The sequence below is a fragment of the Ranitomeya variabilis genome, chromosome 5 (genome assembly GCF_051348905.1).
Source record: "Ranitomeya variabilis isolate aRanVar5 chromosome 5, aRanVar5.hap1, whole genome shotgun sequence".
In the NCBI taxonomy this organism is placed as follows: domain Eukaryota; kingdom Metazoa; phylum Chordata; class Amphibia; order Anura; family Dendrobatidae; genus Ranitomeya; species Ranitomeya variabilis.
This window is the reverse complement of record NC_135236.1, coordinates 669073498-669095066: the sequence shown is the minus strand read 5'-3', so window position 1 is coordinate 669095066 and position 21569 is coordinate 669073498. Positions and strand designations below refer to the sequence as shown.

The 21569-nt window shown below is 43.5% G+C and overlaps 1 protein-coding gene across 1 annotated transcript; it reads right to left on the bottom strand.

The window, feature by feature from the left end:
- Positions 1-14227: 14227 nt before the first annotated feature.
- LOC143774032 (E3 ubiquitin/ISG15 ligase TRIM25-like) lies at positions 14228-16906 on the bottom strand. The gene is made up of 2 exons (XM_077261323.1): positions 15990-16906; positions 14228-15549 (listed from the first exon to the last, which is right to left on the bottom strand). Exons 1-2 carry the CDS (start codon positions 16870-16872, stop codon positions 14846-14848), a joined length of 1587 nt encoding a protein of 528 aa, XP_077117438.1. The 5' UTR covers positions 16873-16906; the 3' UTR covers positions 14228-14845.
- Positions 16907-21569: the final 4663 nt, after the last annotated feature.

The following is a 21569-nucleotide window of genomic DNA, read 5'->3' as shown; positions in this document are numbered from 1 at the left end:
TTACTAACCACTCCCATTTTATACGCTTTTATAAGATCATGTATCAAGCAATAAACCAGAGATCTGGATGGAATGTTATACTGTCACTTTGTGTCAGAGTTCATTCTTTCTTGAGCGCTCAATAGATCAGATCTGATAAATAATTGGGAACGGACACAGCATACACACGGGGTTAAATTCACCCCGAGCCAAATTTCTATAACACCAGGGGGTGGTTAAATGATCAAAGGCATTGTGGCTGGCAACATGCTATAACACCTTCACCTGATTGTATCTAGAGTGGCCACAGTAATTGATATACATCAAACAGTGAGTACATCCTACAATACAACCAGTGAATTATACCAAACATTACGCAGGCACATTAAAATAAGTTGCTAGATGGTACAGTGGCAGATGAGACATGGACAGCAAGCAGAGGTGGGAAGCTATACCATTAATTCTAATGCAGCAGATGAGACATGGACAGCAAGCAGAGGTGGGAAGCTATACCATTAATTCTAATGCAGCAGATGAGACATGGACAGCAAGCAGAGGTGGGAAGCTATACCTGTGTGAAGAGAGAAGATGGATGTTAGTTCTGTGCCATGAAATAACTGCGGTATCACGACGCTTATCTTCCGTGACGCTTTGCTTCTGTGACGCGTGCACCCCCACTAGCAGTAATGTAGGATTGGGAGCGGTGCTGTCGCAAAAACAAGAAGGTCGGGAGAAAGTCATCGCCTTTGCAAGTAGAAAACTCCGGCCTACTGAAAGAAATTCTGAAAATTATAGCTCCTTCAAATTGGAGCTACTGGCAGTAGTTTGGGCTGTGACTGAACGTTTCAAACACTATTTGACCGGTGCAGAATTTATTGGCTATACTGACAACAATCCGTTGACCCATCTAGACACGGCTAAATTAGGTGCGTTAGAACAGCGATGGATAGCCCGGTTATCTAATTACAACTTCGTGATCAAGTATCGAGCAGGTCGCAAGAATGGAAATGCCGATGCCCTATCCCGGATGCCACACTTGAGAGATGTAGAAGAAGAAACGGGGGAGCTTGAAGAAATTGAACTACCAGCCTTTCATCAGCCCAAGGCAAAACATCGTCAGTCAAATACCTATCAGAAACAACAAGAAGTGAATTTTAATCCGTTAGCACACCATAGATGGGCTGACACCCAAGATAGCAATCCGGCTGTGAAGCTAGTGAAGGAACTGTTGACTGAGCAAAGTGCATATCCCGATGAGGATGCCCCAGAAGAGACGCATCAACTCTGGAAAGAGAGGGGCAAAATGTTCCTGTATCAAGGGAAACTCTGTAGAAGATACACCAATCCGAAAACAGATGAATTGGTTTGGCAGATTATCGTGCCTATACAAGATGTGAGGATGGTCCTCGAGGCTTACCACAATGGTGCTGGTCACTTTGGTTGGAAAAAGCTAGAAGTACTTCTGAGAGAAAGATTTTATTGGGTCGGGATGAGAAAATCAATCGAACAGTGGTGTAGAAACTGTGGCCCGTGCAACCTCAGAAGGAACGATCAAAAGAGCCAAAGAGCACCACTGCAGCCCATAATCACCAAACAACCACTTGAACTGGTAGCCATAGACCACGTGAAGTTGACAACAAGCCGGTCCGGTTACGTCTATGCCTTGACCATCGTGGACCATTATTCGCGCTTCTTGGTAGTAGTACCTGTAAAAGATCTGACTGCAAAAACAGCAGCCAAAGCGTTCCAAACGTACTTTTGTAGACCCCATGGATATCCGGAACAGGTTCTCACTGACCAGGGTACAGCCTTTGAATCAGAGATCTTCAGAGAATTCTGTAATATGTATGGTTGCAAAAAGACCCGGACGACGGCCTATCATCCGCAAACAAACGGCTTATGTGAGAAGATGAACCATATTGTGATAGACCTACTAAAGACTTTACCTGAAACGGAAAGGAATCAATGGCCAGAGAAATTGCCTGACTTGGTGGATCTGTATAATCATGTCCCGGTGAGCTCTACCAACTGCACCCCAGCTTATCTTATGCGTGCAAGACCCGGCCAATTACCAATCGATCTAGAAATGGGAATTCTGAAACCAGACGCAGAAGTTCAAGACTCCAGTTGGGATGTCTGTTGTGAACTCTGTGTTCAGGCTCCCTCTTGTGGTCACTGGTGGTATGGTGTGACTTTTGCTTTGGGCTCCCCCTGGTGGCTTTGCCTGTTATCCTGCTGGTCTCTGGCTATCAGCTGGTTCGTTATCCTCTGGGAGGTTCCTATATAGCTCTGTTTTACTTCCACTTGTTGCCGGCTGTCGATGTAATCAGTGCTACTCAGATTCCTTCTGACTACCTTGCTCCCAGTCCATCCAGGACAAGCTAAGTTTTGTTTGCTCATTTTTTGATCAGCAGTGTTTATCATGTTTTCTGTTCCAGCTTGCTAAAATGTAATTCCCTCGCTTGCTGGTTGCTCTAGTGGGCTGAGTTTCTCCCCACACACCGTTAGTTGGTGTGTGGGTTCTTGAAATCTCAGGATGGATATTTTGTAAGGGTTTTTTATTGATCGCATAGACCCCTGCTCTATTTTCTGCTTTCTAGTACTAGTGGGCCTCTTTTGCTGAATCTGATTTCATCCCTATGTATGTGCCTTCTTCTTACTTCACCGTTAATATTTGTTGGGGGCTTCTATATCTTTGGGGATTATTTCTCTGGAGGCAAGCGAGGTCCTTCTTTCTCTTTAGGGGTAGCTAGTTCCTCAGGCTGGCTTGAGACGTCTAGGAATTTTTTAGGCACGTTCACCGGCTACCTCTAGTTGTGTTGAATTGGTTCAGATTTGCGATCAGTCCAGTTACCATCTCCCTAGAGCTCGTCCTTAGTTTAATCACTTGCTGGTCTATTTGTGATCCTCAGCCACTAGGGATCATAACAGATGTCGTACGGCAAAAGCAGTATCGCCAAGTGCAAGAGAGTGTGGAAAGAAGCCTCCAGCAAACCAGAGAAAGACAAGAGCGAACTTTCAACCAGAATGCTCTAGCAACTCCATTAAGACCGGGTGACCAAGTACTCAAGAGGAATTGTCGAACCAATAAACTGGATAATCAATGGGAAGCCGTACCCTACACAGTTTTACCAACAAGAATGGATAATCCTAAAATGTGTCTCATTAGCAAAAACGGAGGTTTAACATCTGTACTAGTGTCAAGAGACAATCTTAAATTATGTCCGGAAACGTTGAAAGAGCCAGAAGTTGTCCAGCCAGAATCAGAAGTTATTCAACCTATACAGGTTCAATCAGTAAAGGAAAAAGAGGAGGAAATGTATCACACCTGTATAGGAGACTTTCCCAAAACCCTACTAACATTCCATGGTGCAGTAGTGGTTCCCATGGTGGCCTTTTATCCAACACCGAACCCAATATTAGAAGTCCCAAGACAGGAAGAGGTTGACCCCGTACTACAAGAGGTTCCAAGTCAGGAAGAACAGATTCCTGATCAGAGTGATCCCATTCACGGTGGACTTGCCAACCCCATAGTGGTGGAATTATCTTTAGCAGAGAGGGCAGATACTATATCCGCAGTAGACAGAAGTACACCACATAAAGAGACACCGCTATTACGTAGATCCCAGCGTAGTACCCAGGGTCAATTACCGGCCAGGTATGCGGATTACCAAATATAAGACTATAGTCATTGTTATCGTTCTGAAACGTTTAAGCCCAGTACCTACAGAGACTTACCTGTATGAACTTCTTACATATTCTTGAACTTTTTATCAGCCCGGAAACACTAAATCAAAGCTCCGGAAAGACTGCTTTGTGAACTTTGCTTCTTAGTACACTATTTGAAGTGACTTTTTACAGAATTCCATTTTTTTTGTTTCTTTGAGTGGTTTTTGTAACTTTTAATTTTTAAGACTCTGTACATATCAATTGTTATTTCAAAATGTTATCGTCCCACAGTCCCGGAGTACTGTTCTTAACTAAGGGGGAATGTGGCGCCCCTAGGGGTATTTGCCACAAAAATAGTTATTGACACCAAATACAAATACTAAAATAGCAAGACCGCACTACCATCTCCGGCCAGAAGGGGGAGCTCCAGAGACTCCCCTTGATCTATTCTGGTCTGAGAAAAGGACTGGCAGTTGGGTTGAGGAGCTGAAAGTGAGAGGTCGTATAACTGAACTCCTAACAGCCCTATGACGGATTATAGGCCCGTGATACCCATAGTAGGAAAAGAGGAATAGAGAAAAAGGACATTGTGAGAACCGGGTAGCAATAACCTCTACCCAGAATAGGCGCAGAGACGGATACCGGATCCATGGCTATATTCATTATATATAATACAGCAACCGGAAGGAAGTGAGGTGATATCAGCTTCACCAGGGTAAGACGCAGCAACAGACACAGAGTTCAGCGGTACTCCCAGAGGGGGTAAGCCGACAAAATGGACTCGGGTTGTCCGTCGAACCAGAGTACAGAAGAGACAGATTGGGGCGGCAGCCAGTTCACAAACAGCAGCAGGGCCATACAGAAACTGCGCATAATAAGAGGTGGAAATCCTGACAGGGTCAAAGTAATTCAGAGTTCTTATACAGACTCCGGTGACAGTATTGGTTGCAAATCCCTCTTTGTTGAAGTAAACTGGTTAAACGTTTCAGCGCCTCAGTCTTTCATTTGGACAATAGCCGTCGATCCAGGATCGGGGTCATCACAGCTGAGAGGACCTGCTGCTGATCAAGTAAGTGTCTGTTCCTTCATGATATCCCTTACACTGTGCATCGCCTGAGGCCACAGCACCGGGTCAAGCCACTAGTGACATCCCCCTCAAGAGACGGACCTCATTGAACTGGTGCTGGGTACCTCGGTCTCCCGGGCGTCACAACTCCCAGTGTAGCCTTGGGGCCACCTGGGTGTAACATGTCCCCACCGGTCACTGCTCACTGGAGTGTTCTTATACATGATCAGGGCCGGCTCCAGGTCCACGATTCGTGATGCGCAGATACAGCAGAGAAATATAAGTATAAAAACAGTATAGAGAAAAATATATGTAACTAAAATGTAACCTTTATTCCAATATTTATAAAATATATATATATATATATATATATATATATATATATATATATATATATATATAACATTAATGTACATACATCCAGTGCTGAAGTGTATTGGGTCACAAATAGTTTGTGAGGTGACCCACTAGTTCCAATAGCCAAATATATGTGGGCAGTATGATAGTAATGAAAGGGAATTTGACTTTTGTCCCAATAAATAATAATAATCTCTTTACTTATATAGCGCCAACATATTCTGCAGCGCTTTACAGTTTGCACACATTATCATCGCTGTCCCCGATGGGGCTCACAATCTAGATTCCCTATCAGTATGTCTTTGGAGTGTGGGAAGAAACCTGAGAACCTGGAGGAAACCCACGCAAACATGGGGAGAACGTACAAACTCCTTGCAGTTGTTCTCCTTGGTGGGATTTGAACCCAGGACTCCAGCGCTGCAAGACTCTCTGTGCATGACCGCGCACATTAGAAGGCTGTCAGCAAGACTGATCACACGCTAGAAGGGCCCTTAAAAAAAGCTGGTATAATGGTGAAACGCGCGTCGGGACACATGTCCAATAAGCAGAATATATGCGAGGCAGACATGCACACACACACACACACACACACACAATACACAGACATGCACACACACAATATGCAGATACGTTCATATACATTCCTAAACCAAGAGTCTGCAAAAACCCTAGTCCATGCCCTCATCATCACCCGCCTCGACTACTGTAACCTCCTGCTCTGTGGCCTCCCCACTAACACTCTCGCACCCCTCCAATCTATTCTAAACTCAGCTGCCCCACCAATCCACCTGTCCCCCCGCTATTCCCCGGCCTCTCCCCTCTGTCAATCCCTTCACTGGCTCCCCATTACCCAGAGACTCCAGTACAAAAGCCTAACCATGACATACAAAGCCATCCACAACCTGTCTCCTCCATACATCGGTGACCTCGTCTACCGGTACTTTCCTGCACGCAACCTCCGATTCTCACAAGATCTCCTCCTCTACTCCCCTCTTCCCACAATCGCATACAAGATTTCTCTCGCGTATCACCCCTACTCTGGAACTCGCTACCACAACATATCAGACTCTCACCTACCATCGAAACCTTCAAAAAGAACCTGAAGACCCACCTCTTCCGACAAGCCTACAACCTGCAGTAACCACCGATCGACCAAACCGCTGCACGACCACCTCTACCCTCGCCTACTGTATTCTCACCCATCCCTTGTAGATTGTGAGCGCTCGCGGGCAGGGTCCTCTCTCCTCCTGTACCAGTTATGACTTGTATTGTTCAAGATTATTGTACCTGTTTTTATTATGTACACCGCTCCTCACATGTAAAGCGCCATGGAATAAATGGAGCTATAATAAATAATAATAATATACATATTTGAAAACAAATTCACAAAAATACATAAATGTATGCAGTCATACACGCTGATATACACAGATCTGCACATCATACAGGCATACACAGACATACAGACAGACACAGGCCTCACTCACCTCCCCCAGACTTGTCGCCCATCAGGCTCCTCTGGCATGTGGCTATGGAGGGCGCGCTGCTTGATGGCCGTCACTTAAACAAACATGGCCGCACACAGTGCACTCTGCCACTATGTCTGCTACTGATGATGCATCTCGGCTGACACTGTGCCTTTAATTTTGCTTGTGTGTCAGCCCGGCCGCGTCATTACTAGCAGACACAGCCGCACAGAGCACTGTGGGCGGCCATGTTTGTTTAAGTGACGGCTCAAGCAGTGCCGAAGAAACAGGTGACCCTGCACAGCTGCTGGGGGAGCGGCCCGGGCCTCCTGGTGTCCCGGCCACGAGAGGGCCCTCCATTTGTCCAAGGCCCGGTACTTGCTCTGGTGCTCCGGGTGCTGATGCCGGCCATTTATATGATATATCACATACAGAATGTAAAGGGCTCATGGTAAAATGAATTAAGGGACCAGAATGACAGAGCTGAGAAATCTGTAGTCAATTTATTAATAGAGATTTATTTGTAATCAACAGACAATGGGTTAATAGAAGGAACGGACCCTGAACATATAGGAGGTGAAGTGCAATCAATGTGACACCAAGAACAAAAATATTCTATATGAAAATAACTTAACATTGAAGCAATCTGTGGGGTAAAAGGATGGAACCTTCTTCACAGCGTCCGCACGGGGGCTCGTCATTGTATTCACCCACTGGAGCCCCCGTGACGCCATCGCAGGACGCCGATGGCTGACTATGAGATCCAAGGGTCGACTAAAGACCTCCTGTCTGTCATCACAGAGGTCCTGTGAAACCCTTCTTGTGGCCGGGCTGTAAAGGAGACTATGATTTTTACAATATGCAGCAATACAGTGGTATGTCTATATACAGCATAAGCGATCAGACGATCACAAGGTCAAGTCCCATAAGGGAACTAATAAAAATAGTAAAAAAAGTAAAAAAAAGTTTTCAAAAATATGAAAAAAACAAAACAAGAAAATCTTAAAAATTCAATCACCTCTCTTTTCCCATTTAAAAATAAAGATTAAAAAAATGTAAAATACACAAATGTTATATTGCTGCATTTATAAAAGTCCAATCTATCAGAATATAAAATAATTAAACCAATTGAGAAACGCAGTGAACAGAAAAAAATAAACAAATGCCACAATTGCACCTTTTTGGTTGCTGCAACACTGCAAAATAATACTGTAAAGTCCTTGTAGATTGTGAGCCCTCGCGGGCAGGGTCCTCTCTCCTCCTGTACCAGTCGTGACTTGTATTGTTCAAGATTATTGCACTTGTTTTTATTATGTATACCCCTCCTCAAATGTAAAGGGACGGACTAAACTGCATATTGGGATGATGGGATGATGGGATGATGGGCTGCAATACTAGACTCGACCACTAGATGGCAGCACATTTTACAAATGCAGACCAGGAAATGACTTCTTGTAATATAGCAAGAAGGGAATTCAATGGAAATACTTCAATGAATCAGAACATCCACAGGGCTGGATTAAAGTTTAATAATAGAACCAGGGAAATAAGATTGTAACTATATGGGATTATGTGTAGAATATCGGGTTACACACGCCTGGTGATATATCTCATCAACATCTCATAGGAATATGGGTATATCTATTGATCTGTATGGGGATTATGGTGAAATATCACAAATACACATGCCCAGGAACATACTTCATCTACTTCTGATAGGAATATGAGTATAACTATTGTTCTGTATGGGGATTATGGGTGAAATATCACAAATACACATGCCCAGGAACATATTTTATCATTATTTTAAGAACATATATATTTATCCCAAATAGTCATGCCCAGTACCACATTTGATGAATTTCCCATAATAATATAAATAGAATTATTCACCTCCATGGTAATTCAATGTGAAATATATTTACAGAGGCCAAATAATTTTGCAGCTTTGTTTGAAAAAATATCTTTAAAAACTTGTGGGCACCTAAGCTCCATAATAAATGAATGCCTATATGTACATTTATATTACAGCGTCAAATAAGCTAAGTAATTTCCTTTTACAGCTTGGTAATTCTGCATTCAATAGCGCTGTAATAAGTCAGTATAGGCTGTTTATTGTCTCTATATGACGGCTTTTCATTAATATAGCGATAACAGTTTGAACTATTAATTTGAAAATATCTGCATTGATTTCCTGGACATATGCAGTGTTTATACGCTCAAAGATGCTGAAACAGGCCTGGAAAGACGGGTTTAACAAAGTTTTTGCTTTATTTATTTTTTTTCTTCAAGATCGTGAAAACTGTCTGAAGCATTGACTTGAAAATAGCTTTTGTGACTTTATTGATATATTTTGTGGTTGGACGTCAAGGTTGCTGAAATAAGTAAATAAAGGCTGATTTAAGAGACTTTTAACTGCTTATCTTCAGTACTGAAAAAAAGGCTTAAAGCTGACCTGTCATCACATTCAATGCCACCAAGCCGCAGCTATGGTGGCATAGCTGACAGGTCCAGCAGTGTGGACAGCCCTCTATCCGCCTCCCTGGTGCCTCCGCACTAAAATATGACACTTCATTCCTCTCGACGGGCACCACTGGAAGCATGAAGTGTCTGTATCGCTCCGATGGAATGTGAACAAATCTGCGCTATCTACAATGCACTGCGTCATCAGTTGCTGGGCAGGAATTTTTTTACTGCCCAGCGACTGATGACGCGGCACAGCGCAGGGCTCAAGCACTGATTGGTTCACACTCCAAAACACCAACAGGACCACTTCTTGATTCCCGTTACGCGCGCCAAGGGGGCAATAAAGTTTAGTATTTCAATGAGGAGGCACCCAGGGAGGTGGACAAAGGTCTCTCCACACAGCTGGACCTGTCAACTATGCCACCATAGCTGCGGCTTGGTGGCATTGAATGTGATGACAGGTCCTCTTTAAAGCGTCGAGTTGAAAATAGCCAGTGTTTTCCTTGTGAAATTTAATACTTAGCTGCTCAATCGTGCATAGCGTGTGATGTCAACCAACAAACACCTTACCCCACTAATTTCACATAAAATGTAATGTGATATGACCATCAGATGTGGATGATTATATTATTGATTATTATCAATATTCATTTATATGGGGATTATGATTTGGATAATATGGCTTCAAATCCCAACTCCCATATTTATCCTTTACCTGATAAAAATATCCAGTAGAGTCTCTTTTATCCAAGCTAAACGGGAGCAGAGGGTGCTTGGATTTGTGAAAAACTGGGATAACTCAAACAACTGAATAAAATGCCCCCCTTTGTATCCTGCTGTCCCGCTTCAGGTCTTCCTGTCCCTCTTGTATCCTTCTGTCCCTCTGAGTATCCTCCTTTTGTGTCATCCTACTTCTCTTTTATGTTCTACTGTCCGCTTTTGTCCCTTTTTTGTGTCTAAAAGGGGAGCTCTGGGCAGCCGCCTGGATGCTTGGATAAAGCAGTAAATTGGCTGGCAAAGTGCTGTACAGTCATGGCCAAAACTATTGAGAATGAGACAAATAGTAATTTTTCCAAAGTCTACTGCTTCATTTTTGTAATGGCAATTTGCCTATACTCCTGAATGTCAAAGAGTGATCAGCTTAACAGCAATTACTGTACTTGCAAAGTCAATATTTGCCCAGAAAATGAACTTTAACCCCCAAAACACATTTCAACATCATTGCAGTCCTGCCTTAAAAGGAGCAGCTAACATCGTTTTAGTGCTTGATCCATTAACACAGGTGTGGGTGTTGATGAGGACAGGGCTGGCGATCAGTCATGATTAAGTAACAATGACATCACTGGACACTTTAAAAGGAGGCTGGTGCTTGGTATCATTGTTTCTCTTCAGTTAACCATGGTTATCTCTAAAGAAACACGTGCAGCCATCATTGCACTGCACAAAAATGGCCTAACAGGGAAGAGTATCGCAGCTACAAAGATTGCACCTCAGTTACAATCTATCGCATCATCAAGAACTTCAAGGAGAGAGCTTCCATTGTTGTCAAAAAGGCTCCAGGGCGCCCAAGAAAGACCAGCAAGCGCCAGGACCGTATCTTAGAACTGTTTCAGCTGCGGGATCGGACTACCAGCAGTGCCGAGCTTGCTCAGGAATGGCAGCAGGCTGGTGTGAGTGCTTCTGCACGCACTGTGAGGTGGAGACTCTTTGAGCAAGGGCTGCTGGTTTCAAGGAGGGCAGCAAAGAAGCCACTTCTCTCCAGAATAAACATCAGGGACCGACTGATATTCTGCAAAAGGTACAGGGAGTGGACTGCTGAGGACTGGGGCAAAGTCATTTTCTCTGATGAATCCCCTTTTCGATTGTTTGGGACATCTGGAAAACAGCTTATTCGGAGAAGAAGAGGTGAGCGCTACCACCAGTCTTGTCTCATGCCAACTGTAAAGCATCCTGAAACCATTCATGTGTGGGGTTGCTTCTCCACCAAGGGAATCGGCTCACTCACAGTCTTGCCTAAAAACACGGCCATGAATAAAGAATGGTACCAGAATGTCCTCCAAGAGCAACTTCTCCCAACCGTCCAAGAGCAGTTTGGCGGCCAACAATGCCTTTTCCAGCATGATGGAGCACCTTGCCATAAAGCAAAGGTGATAACTAAATGGCTCATGGAGCAAAACATAGAGATTTTGGGTCCATGGCCTGGAAACTCCCCAGATCTTAATCCCATTGAGAACTTGTGGTCAATCATCAAGAGACGGGTGGACAAACAAAAACCAACAAATTCTGGCAAAATGCAAGCACTGATTATGCAAGAATGGACTGCTATCAGTCAGGATTTGGTCCAGAAGTTGATTGAGAGCATGCCAGGGAGAATTGCAGAGGTCTTGAATAAGAAGGGGCAACACTGCAAATATTGACTTGCTGCATTAACTCATTCTAAGGCCGGCGTCACACATGCGAGTTTTACAGATGTAAGAGCACAGAAACTACGTCCATAAAACTCGCATAACATACGGCACAATTATTCTCAATGGGGCTGCTCCTATCAGCTGTATATTACGGTTCAGTATTATACGGCTTTCTACGGCCGTACAAAATCGCAGCATGCTGCGTTTGTCAGCGTATTGTGCAAAAAAAAATCGCCAATGAAAGTCTATGGGGGCGAGAAAAATACGGATTCCACACGGACCATGCGTGTGCATGGCGAGAAATACGCAGCGGTGTTAGTGAAAAGTCGGTAATTCAATTGCCGGCTTTTCATTTCTCCTGCACAAACCCGACAGCATATGAGACATGATTACATACAGTAAACCATCTCATATCCCCTTTTTTTTTGCATATTCCACACTACTAATGTTAGTAGTGTGTATGTGCAAAATTTCAGCGCTGTAGCTGCTAAAATAAAGGGTTAAATCGCAGAAAAAATTGGCGTGGGCTCCCGCGCAATTGTCTCCGCCAGAGTGGTAGAGCCAGTGACTGAGGGCAGATATTAATAGCCAGGAGAGGGTCCATGGTTATTGGCCCCCCCTGGCTACAAACATCTGCCCCCAGCCACCCCAGAAAAGGCACATCTGGAAGATGCGCCTATTCTGGCACTTGGCCACTCTCTTCCCACTCCCTGTAGCGGTGGGATATGGGGTAATGAAGGGTTAATGCCACCTTGCTATTGTAAGGTGACATTAAGCCAGATTAATAATGGAGAGGCGTCAATTATTAAAGCGGACAGTAGAACATAAAAGAGAAGTAGGATGACACAAAAGGAGGATACTCAGAGGGACAGAAGGATACAAGAGGGACAGGAAGACCCAAAGCAGGACAGCAGGATACAAAGGGGGGCATTTTATTCAGTTGTTTGAGTTATCCCAGTTTTTCACAAATCCAAGCACCCTCTGCTCCCGTTTAGCTTGGATAAAAGAGACTCTACTGGATATTTTTATCAGGTAAAGGATAAATATGGGAGTTGGGATTTGAAGCCATATTATCCAAATCATAATCCCCATATAAATGAATATTGATAATAATCAATAATATAATCATCCACATCTGATGGTCATATCACATTACATTTTATGTGAAATTAGTGGGGTAAGGTGTTTGTTGGTTGACATCACACGCTATGCACGATTGAGCAGCTAAGTATTAAATTTCACAAGGAAAACACTGGCTATTTTCAACTCGACGCTTTAAAGAGGACCTGTCATCACATTCAATGCCACCAAGCCGCAGCTATGGTGGCATAGTTGACAGGTCCAGCTGTGTGGAGAGACCTTTGTCCACCTCCCTGGGTGCCTCCTCATTGAAATACTAAACTTTATTGCCCCCTTGGCGCGCGTAACGGGAATCAAGAAGTGGTCCTGTTGGTGTTTTGGAGTGTGAACCAATCAGTGCTTGAGCCCTGCGCTGTGCCGCGTCATCAGTCGCTGGGCAGTAAAAAAATTCCTGCCCAGCAACTGATGACGCAGTGCATTGTAGATAGCGCAGATTTGTTCACATTCCATCGGAGCGATACAGACACTTCATGCTTCCAGTGGTGCCCGTCGAGAGGAATGAAGTGTCATATTTTAGTGCGGAGGCACCAGGGAGGCGGATAGAGGGCTGTCCACACTGCTGGACCTGTCAGCTATGCCACCATAGCTGCGGCTTGGTGGCATTGAATGTGATGACAGGTCAGCTTTAAGCCTTTTTTTCAGTACTGAAGATAAGCAGTTAAAAGTCTCTTAAATCAGCCTTTATTTACTTATTTCAGCAACCTTGACGTCCAACCACAAAATATATCAATAAAGTCACAAAAGCTATTTTCAAGTCAATGCTTCAGACAGTTTTCACGATCTTGAAGAAAAAAAATAAATAAAGCAAAAACTTTGTTAAACCCGTCTTTCCAGGCCTGTTTCAGCATCTTTGAGCGTATAAACACTGCATATGTCCAGGAAATCAATGCAGATATTTTCAAATTAATAGTTCAAACTGTTATCGCTACATTAATGAAAAGCCGTCATATAGAGACAATAAACAGCCTATACTGACTTATTACAGCGCTATTGAATGCAGAATTACCAAGCTGTAAAAGGAAATTACTTAGCTTATTTGACGCTGTAATATAAATGTACATATAGGCATTCATTTATTATGGAGCTTAGGTGCCCACAAGTTTTTAAAGATATTTTTTCAAACAAAGCTGCAAAATTATTTGGCCTCTGTAAATATAATATTTCACATTGAATTACCATGGAGGTGAATAATTCTATTTATATTATTATGGGAAATTCATCAAATGTGGTACTGGGCATGACTATTTGGGATAAATATATATGTTCTTAAAATAATGATAAAATATGTTCCTGGGCATGTGTATGTGTGATATTTCACCCATAATCCCCATACAGATCAATAGATATACCCATATTCCTATGAGATGTTGATGAGATATATCACCAGGCGTGTGTAACCCGATATTCTACACATAATCCCATATAGTTACAATCTTATTTCCCTGGTTCTATTATTAAACTTTAATCCAGCCCTGTGGATGTTCTGATTCATTGAAGTATTTCCATTGAATTCCCTTCTTGCTATATTACAAGAAGTCATTTCCTGGGCTGCATTTGTAAAATGTGCTGCCATCTAGTGGTCGAGTCTAGTATTGCAGCCCATCATCCCATCATCCCAATATGCAGTTTAGTCCGTCCCCATGTAAAGTGCCATGGAACAAATGGTGCTATAATAATAAAAAATAATAACACTAATAATAAGGAGAAATCAAAATGTCATATCTATCTGAAAATGGTATCAATATAAACACTGTGCTGCCCTGCAAAAAATAATTAGCCCTCACACAGCTCCATCAACCTAAAAATTCAAACCTAATGGGTCTCAGAAAATGGCGACACAATCAGAATTTTTTTAAAATATTTATGATTTTTTTCACTATTAAAATAATAAAAAACTACACAAGTTTGGTATCACTGTAATCCTACTGATGAGGAGAATCGTACTGCAGGTCATTTGTTACCATAAAATGTACAGCGTAAAAGCAATTCCCAAAAAACAATGCCAGAATTGCAGTTTTTTTCACAATTTCACCACACTTGGAATTTTGTTCCATTTTTCATTACACTATATGGTAAAATGAATGGTGTAATTCAAAAGTGCAACTCGTCCCTCAAAAAAACAAGCCCCCATACATCTATGTGGGCAGAAAAAAAATAAAACTTTATGGTTATTGGAAGAAGGGGAGAAAAAAAATGGAAATTGGCCAAGTCAGGAAGGGGTTTAATAAACTTGTGGCCAAAGGTCTCGGTAATTACATACCCCGTCTATAGATATCATCACCTGTCACTGGCACTTATGTTTTCTTTATTGTCAAAGAATTGTTATATACAAATAGCGCTGCATGAAGGGGCTCGGAGAAGGAGGCAGTGAAGGTGTGTAAGTGTCTGATGGGGTCACACAGCTCATAAAAGGACAACTGCCCGGCCTCATAATCCAGATGTATCCTGACTCTACTGGAGATCTTGTCAGGTAACCGCATAAGTTTTCTGTCATGTATCACTGAATACTCATTATTATCATATAGCCTCAAACACCAGGACTTGTTATTATTTCCAATCACTGACTGATCTCCCCTCCTGTCTATACTGGGATAACACATCCCCACCATCCACCACCCTGATCTACCGCCCTCCACATCCCAGTAATGTCGTCCTGAGGTAAATCCTCTCCTGCTCATCACCTGCTTACATTGGAATCTCTCCGCTGTTTCTGGACGTTTCTGCTTTTTTCGTGTCCCGGTCGCAGTTTTCAGGTCATCTGATATAAGGAGATAATTACCAGCTGTGGTTACATCCAGTAATATGTCTGCAGGATCCTCCACATAGATCCCGCTCCTTATACCTGATATTACGTCACATAATGTGTGTAATGTGTGTGAGATCACAGCCACATCCAGGTCATCTCCATCATGGGGCTGTTTATCATGTCCCCCTGTGTCCTCATCACCTCCCTCCTCCTCAGGATCACACAAGTCACCGGTGTCTGGTTCCTGTAAGGCTAGTTTCACACTAGCGTTAACTGCAATACGTCGCAAATGCGTCGTTTTTGCGAAACGCCGCATCCAGCAAAAGTTTTTGCTGGATACGATTTTTCGCCATAGAGTATCATTAGCGACGCATTTGCGACGCATTTGCGACGCATTTCCAAACGGTGAATGCGTTTGGCGGCGTTTGGGCGTATGGTAGCGGTCCGTCGGGAAAAAAAAACGCTACATGTAACGTTTTTTGCTCCCGACGGTCCGCTTTTTCCGACCGCGCATGCGCAGTCGGAACTCCGCCCCCACCTCCCCGCACTTCCCCGCACATCACAATGGGGCAGCGGATGCGTGGAAAATATGCATCCGCTGCCCCCGTTGTGCGGCGGAGACCACACTAGCGTCGGGAACGTCGGCCCGACGCGCAGCGACGGGTTGTTCCCGACGCTAGTGTGAAAGTAGCCTAAGACAGTCAGTGGATCCGTCATGTTACACAGCTCCTCAATGTGTCTCATCTTCCTGGACAGCTCGTCCTTCTTTATTTCCAGCTGATGGATCAGAGCAGACAGTGACAGTGACTCTTCCTTTTCCTGCCTGGAGATCTCACTCAGGACCTTCTTCTCCAGGTCGTCCACCCGTCTCCTGATGTCTGTACACAGGGCAGTGACTCTCTCGGCTTCTCCAGCTGCTTTTTCTTGAGCTTTTATCCTGCGCTCCTCCAGACTCCGGACTCTTTCCTCAGTCTTCTCTCTCTTTGTGATCAGTTTCTGGAGAACATTTCTCAATTTTTTCTTTTTCTTCCCTGAGGCCTCATCCAGTGACTCCATATTATGTCCATTATGTTTCCCAATCAAACTGCAGGACACACAGATACAAGCAGCGTCCTCTTTGCAGTAATATTCCAGGATCTTCTTATGGACAGAACATTTCCTTTTCTCCAGAGAAGTGCTGGGATCAGATAAGATGTGTTCTGCTGACTTGCTGTGAGCTCTCAGGTGTTTATCACACAGAGAAGCCTCACAGTGTAGACAGGATCTAACAGCAGGTACCGGAGAGTCCACACAGTAAGTGCAGCAGATCCCGGTGATCTCCTCCTGATGTTGGTCAGTTTGCTGGAAATTCTTCACAATCTTACAAAGAGCAAAGTCCCTCATCAGTGTCGGCCGCTGCTGAAACTCTTCTCTGCAGTCAGGACAGGAATAAACTCCAGACCCTTCCTGTGTATCCAGCACACGATCAATACAGACCCGGCAGAAGTTGTGTCCACATCTCAGCATTACAGGATCTGTATAAGTGCTCAGACAGATGGAGCAGTCCAGCTCTTCTCTCAGATCAGCAGAAGCCATGGCTGACAGAGGAAAAGAGAAATGAAACTACAATTCTCCCGCTCAAAAGGGTGGGCTTTATATTGTGTACACAGGGGAGGGCTGAGGAGCAGAAGGTCACTTACTATTAACCTGTTAATGGACACGTGAAAATCACATCTTATATCTGCTGTAAACTTCATGTCTACATTGTGGTCACATATAAGGAGTGAATGTATTGAAAGCCGACATGGACAATATCGATAATACGTGTAATATGAATGACTGAACTCACAGTTTGATCCACAAACACCGGATAGCACTAAAGGTTTTCAAAGAAATAGAACATGTGGTGTGGGGGCCATAAAACCTGTTAGGCAGGAGCCATTGTCTGTCCTGTGGTGTTGGTGCCTTTTATTCAATTCAATTCAAATGAGCTTTATTGGCAGGACTAAGTACATGTTAGCATTGACAAAGCAAATGGTAAAAATGGGGAAAAAGGGGGTGGGAAAGGGAGGCATATAGAGGTCCAAGATATATCAGGCTCCTTTTAAAGGATAGGTGCATGTCCAGGGTGGGGTATAGAGGTCCATGATATATCAGGCTCCTCTTAGTCTGGGGATAGGGACATGTCCAGGGTGGGGTATCGAAGTCCATGACATATCCTCTTAGGCTGTGTGCACATTATGCGGATTTCTCACGTTTTTTCGCTGTAAAAATGCATACATTATGCATCCCATCATTTAGAATGCATTCCGCAATTTTTGTGCACATGATGCGCTTTTTCCGCGAAAAAAAAGCATTGCGGTAAAAAACGCAGCATGTTCATTAATTTTACGGATTTTTAGCATTTTTCCCGCTATTTAACCCCTTCATGACCCAGCCTATTTTGGCCTTAATGACCTTGCCATTTTTTGCAATTCTGACCAGTGTCCCTTTATGAGGTAATAACTCAGGAACGCTTCAACGGATCCTAGCGGTTCTGAGATTGTTTTTTCGTGACATATTGGGCTTCATGTTAGTGGTAAATTTAGGTCGATAATTTCTGAGTTTATTTGTGAAAAAAATGGAAATTTGGCGAAAATTTGGCAATTTTCACATTTTTAATTTTTATTCTGTTAAACCAGAGAGTTATGTGACACAAAATAGTTAATAAATAACATTTTCCACATGTCTACTTTACATCAGCACAATTTTGGAAACAAATTTTTTTTTTGCTAGGAAGTTATAAGGGTTAAAATTTGACCAGTGATTTCTCATTTTTACAACAAAATTTACAAAACCATTTTTTTAGGGACCACCTCACATTTGAAGTCAGTTTGAGGGTTCTATATGGCTGAAAATACCCAAAAGTGACACCATTCTAAAAACTGCACCCCTCAAGGTGCTCAAAACCACATTCAAGAAGTTTATTAACCCTTCAGGTGTTTCACAGCAGCAGAAGCAACAAGGAGGGGAAAAATTAACATTTAACTTTTTTGTCACAAAAATGATCTTTTCGCAACAATTTTTTTATTTTCCCAAGGGTAAAAGGAGAAACTGGACCACGAATGTTGTTGTCCAATTTGTCCTGAGTACGCTGATACCTCATATGTGGGGGTAAACCACTGTTTGGGCGCACGGCAGGGCTCGGAAGGGAAGGAGCGCCATTTGACTTTTTGAATGAAAAATTGGCTCCAATCTTTAGCGGACACCATGTCGCGTTTGGAGAGCCCCCGTGTGCCTAAACATTGGAGCTCCCCCACAAGTGACCCCATTTTGGAAACTAGACCCCCCAAGGAACTTATCTAGAAGCATAGTGAGCACTTTAAACCCCCAGGTGCTTCACAAATTAATCCATAAAAATGAAAAAGTACTTTTTTTTCACACAAATTTTCTTTTAGCCTCAATTTTTTCATTTTCACATGGGCAACATTTGTTGGGCAATTTCTCCTGAGTACGCCAATACCTCATATGTGGGGGTAAACTACTGTTTGGGCACATGGTAAGGCTCGGAAGGGAAGGAGCGCCATTTGACTTTTTGAATGAAAAATTATCTCCATCGTTAGCGGACACCATGTCAGGTTTGGAGAGCCCCTGTGTGCCTAAACATTGGAGCTCCCCCACAAGTGACCCCATTTTGGAAACTAGACCCCCCAAGGAACTTATCTAGATGCATAGTGAGCACTTTAAACCCTCAGGTGCTTCACAAATTGATCCGTAAAAATGAAAAAGTACTTTTTTTTCACACAAAATTTCTTTTAGCCTCAATTTTTTCATTTTCACATGGGCAACAGGATAAAATGGATCCTAAAATTTGTTGGGCAATTTCTCCTGAGTACGCCGATACCTCATATGTGGGGGTAAACCACTGTTTGGGTGCACGGCAAGGCTTGGAAGGGAAGGCGCGCCATTTGACTTTTTGAATGGAAAATTAGCTCCAATCGTTAGTGGACACCATGTTGCGTTCGGAGAGCCCCTGTGTTCCTAAACATTGGAGCTCCCCTACAAGTGACCCCATTTTGGAAACTAGACCCCCCAAGGAACTAATCTAGATGTATAGTGAGCACTTAAAACCCCCAGGTGCTTCACAGAAGTTTATAACGCAGAGCCATGAAAATAAAAAAATATTTTTCTTTCCTCAAAAATGATTTTTAGCCCGGAGTTTTTTATTTTCCCAAGGATAATAGGAGAAATTGGACCCCAAATGTTGTTGTGCAGTTTGTCCTGAGTACGATGATACCCCATATGTGGGGGTAAACCACTGTTTGGGCACACGGCAGGGCTCGGAAGGGAAGGCACGCCATTTGGCTTTTTGAATGGAAAATTAGCTTCAATCATTAGCGGACACCATGTCGCGTTTGGAGAGCCCCTGTGTGCCAAAACATTGGAGCTCCCACACAAGTGACCCCATTTTGGAAACTAGACCTCCCAAGGAACTAATCTAGATGTGTGGTGAGCACTTTGAACCCTCAAGTGCTTCACAGAAGTTTATAACGCAGAGCCATGAAAATAAAAAATTATTTTTCTTTCCTCAAAAATGATTTTTTAACCCACAATTTTTTATTTTCCCAAGGGTAACAGGAGAAATTGGACCCCAAAAGTTGTTGTCCAGTTTCTCCTGAGTACGCTGATACCTCATATGTGGGGGTAAACCACTGTTTGGGCACATGGCGGGGCTCGGAAGGGAAGTAGTGACGATTTGGAATGCAGACTTTGATGGAATGGTCTGCGGGAATCATGTTACGTTTGCAGAGCCCCTGATGTGCCTAAACAGTAGAAACCCGCCACAAGTGACCCCATTTTGGAAACTAGACCCCAAAAGGATCTTATCTAGATGTGTGGTGAGCACTTTCAACCCCCAAGTGTTTCACATAAGTTTATAACGTAGAGCCGTGAAAATAAAAAATAATTGTTCTTTCCTCAAAATTATGTTTTAGCAAGTAATTTTTTATTTTTGCAAGAAGAGAAATTGGACCCCAATAGTTGTTGCCCAGTTTGTCCTGAGTACGCTGGTATCCCATATGTGGGGGTAAACCACTGTTTGGGCGCACGTCGGGGCTTGGAAGGGAGGGCGCACCATTTGACTTTTTGAACGCAAGATTGGCTGGAATCAATGGTGGCGCCATGTTGCGTTTGGAGACCCCTGATGTGCCTAAACAGTGGAAACCCCTCAATTCTAACTTCAACACTAACCCCAACACACACCTAACCCTAATCATAACTGTAGCCATAACCCTAATCACAACCCTAACCCCAACACACCCCTAACCACAACCCTAACCCCAACACACCCGTAACCCTAAATCCAACCCTAATCCTAACCCTAATCCCAACCCTACCCACAACTGTAACCCCAACACAACCCTAATCCTATCCTTAACCCTAACCACAAGCCTAATCTTAACCCTATTTCCAACCCTAGCCCTAATTCCAACCCTAAGGTGTTGTGAATTTGGTTTTTGGGCTCCCCCGGTGGTCACTGGTGGTACTGGACTTGTGTGCTTTATTTTCTCTGTTCACCTGTTTCCATCAGGATATGGGAGTATCCTATTTAGCCTTGCTGCTCAGTCATTCTAGTGCCGGCCATCAATGTAACCAGAGTCTTTCTGTTGCATGTACCTGCTCCCAGTCTGCTGATCAGCTAAGTTGGACTATTCAGTCCTTGGTCTATTTTTGTATGTTTTGTCCAGTTTGCAGTTATGTGACTCTCTGCAGCCTGGAAGCTCTTGTGGGCTGAAATTACCACTCCGGTGTCATGAGTTGGCACATGAGTTTAAAGTAATTTCAGGATGGTATTTTATAGGGTTTTGTAGCTGACCGTGAAGTCCCCTTTTGTATTTTTCTGCTATCTAGATTAAGTGGGCTTCGCTGTGCTAAATCTGCTTTCATACTACGTGTGTCTTTTCATCTGAACTCACCGTCATTATATGTGGGGGGCTGCTATCTCCTTTTGGGGTATTTCTCTGGAGGCAAGCCAGGTCTGTGTTTCTTCTACCAGGGGTAGTTAGATCTCCGGCTGGCGCGAGACGTCTAGAGAAAACGCAGGCACGTCCCCTGGCTACTATTAGTTGTGTGAATAGGTTTAGCATCGCGGTCAGCTCTAGTTTCCATCACCCGAGAGCTTGTCCGTTTTTCCCTATGCTCCTGATGTTCCCCTGCCATTGGGAACCATGACAGTATGGCCGGCCAAGTGTTAAAACTGTTGGCAGAAGAAAGGAGAGAAAAAGAAGTCTGCAGATTTTTTTTTTTTTTTCCCT

Coding starts and splice junctions, on each gene's coding strand:
- LOC143774032 (XM_077261323.1), bottom strand. CDS start 16,872: ATGGCTTCTGCTGATCTGAGAGAAGAGCTGGACTGCTCCATCTGTCTG. Junction 15,550..15,989: donor GGATCCACTGACTGTCTTAG/GCTACTTTCACA, acceptor GTGTGAAACTAG/CCTTACAGGAACCAGACACC.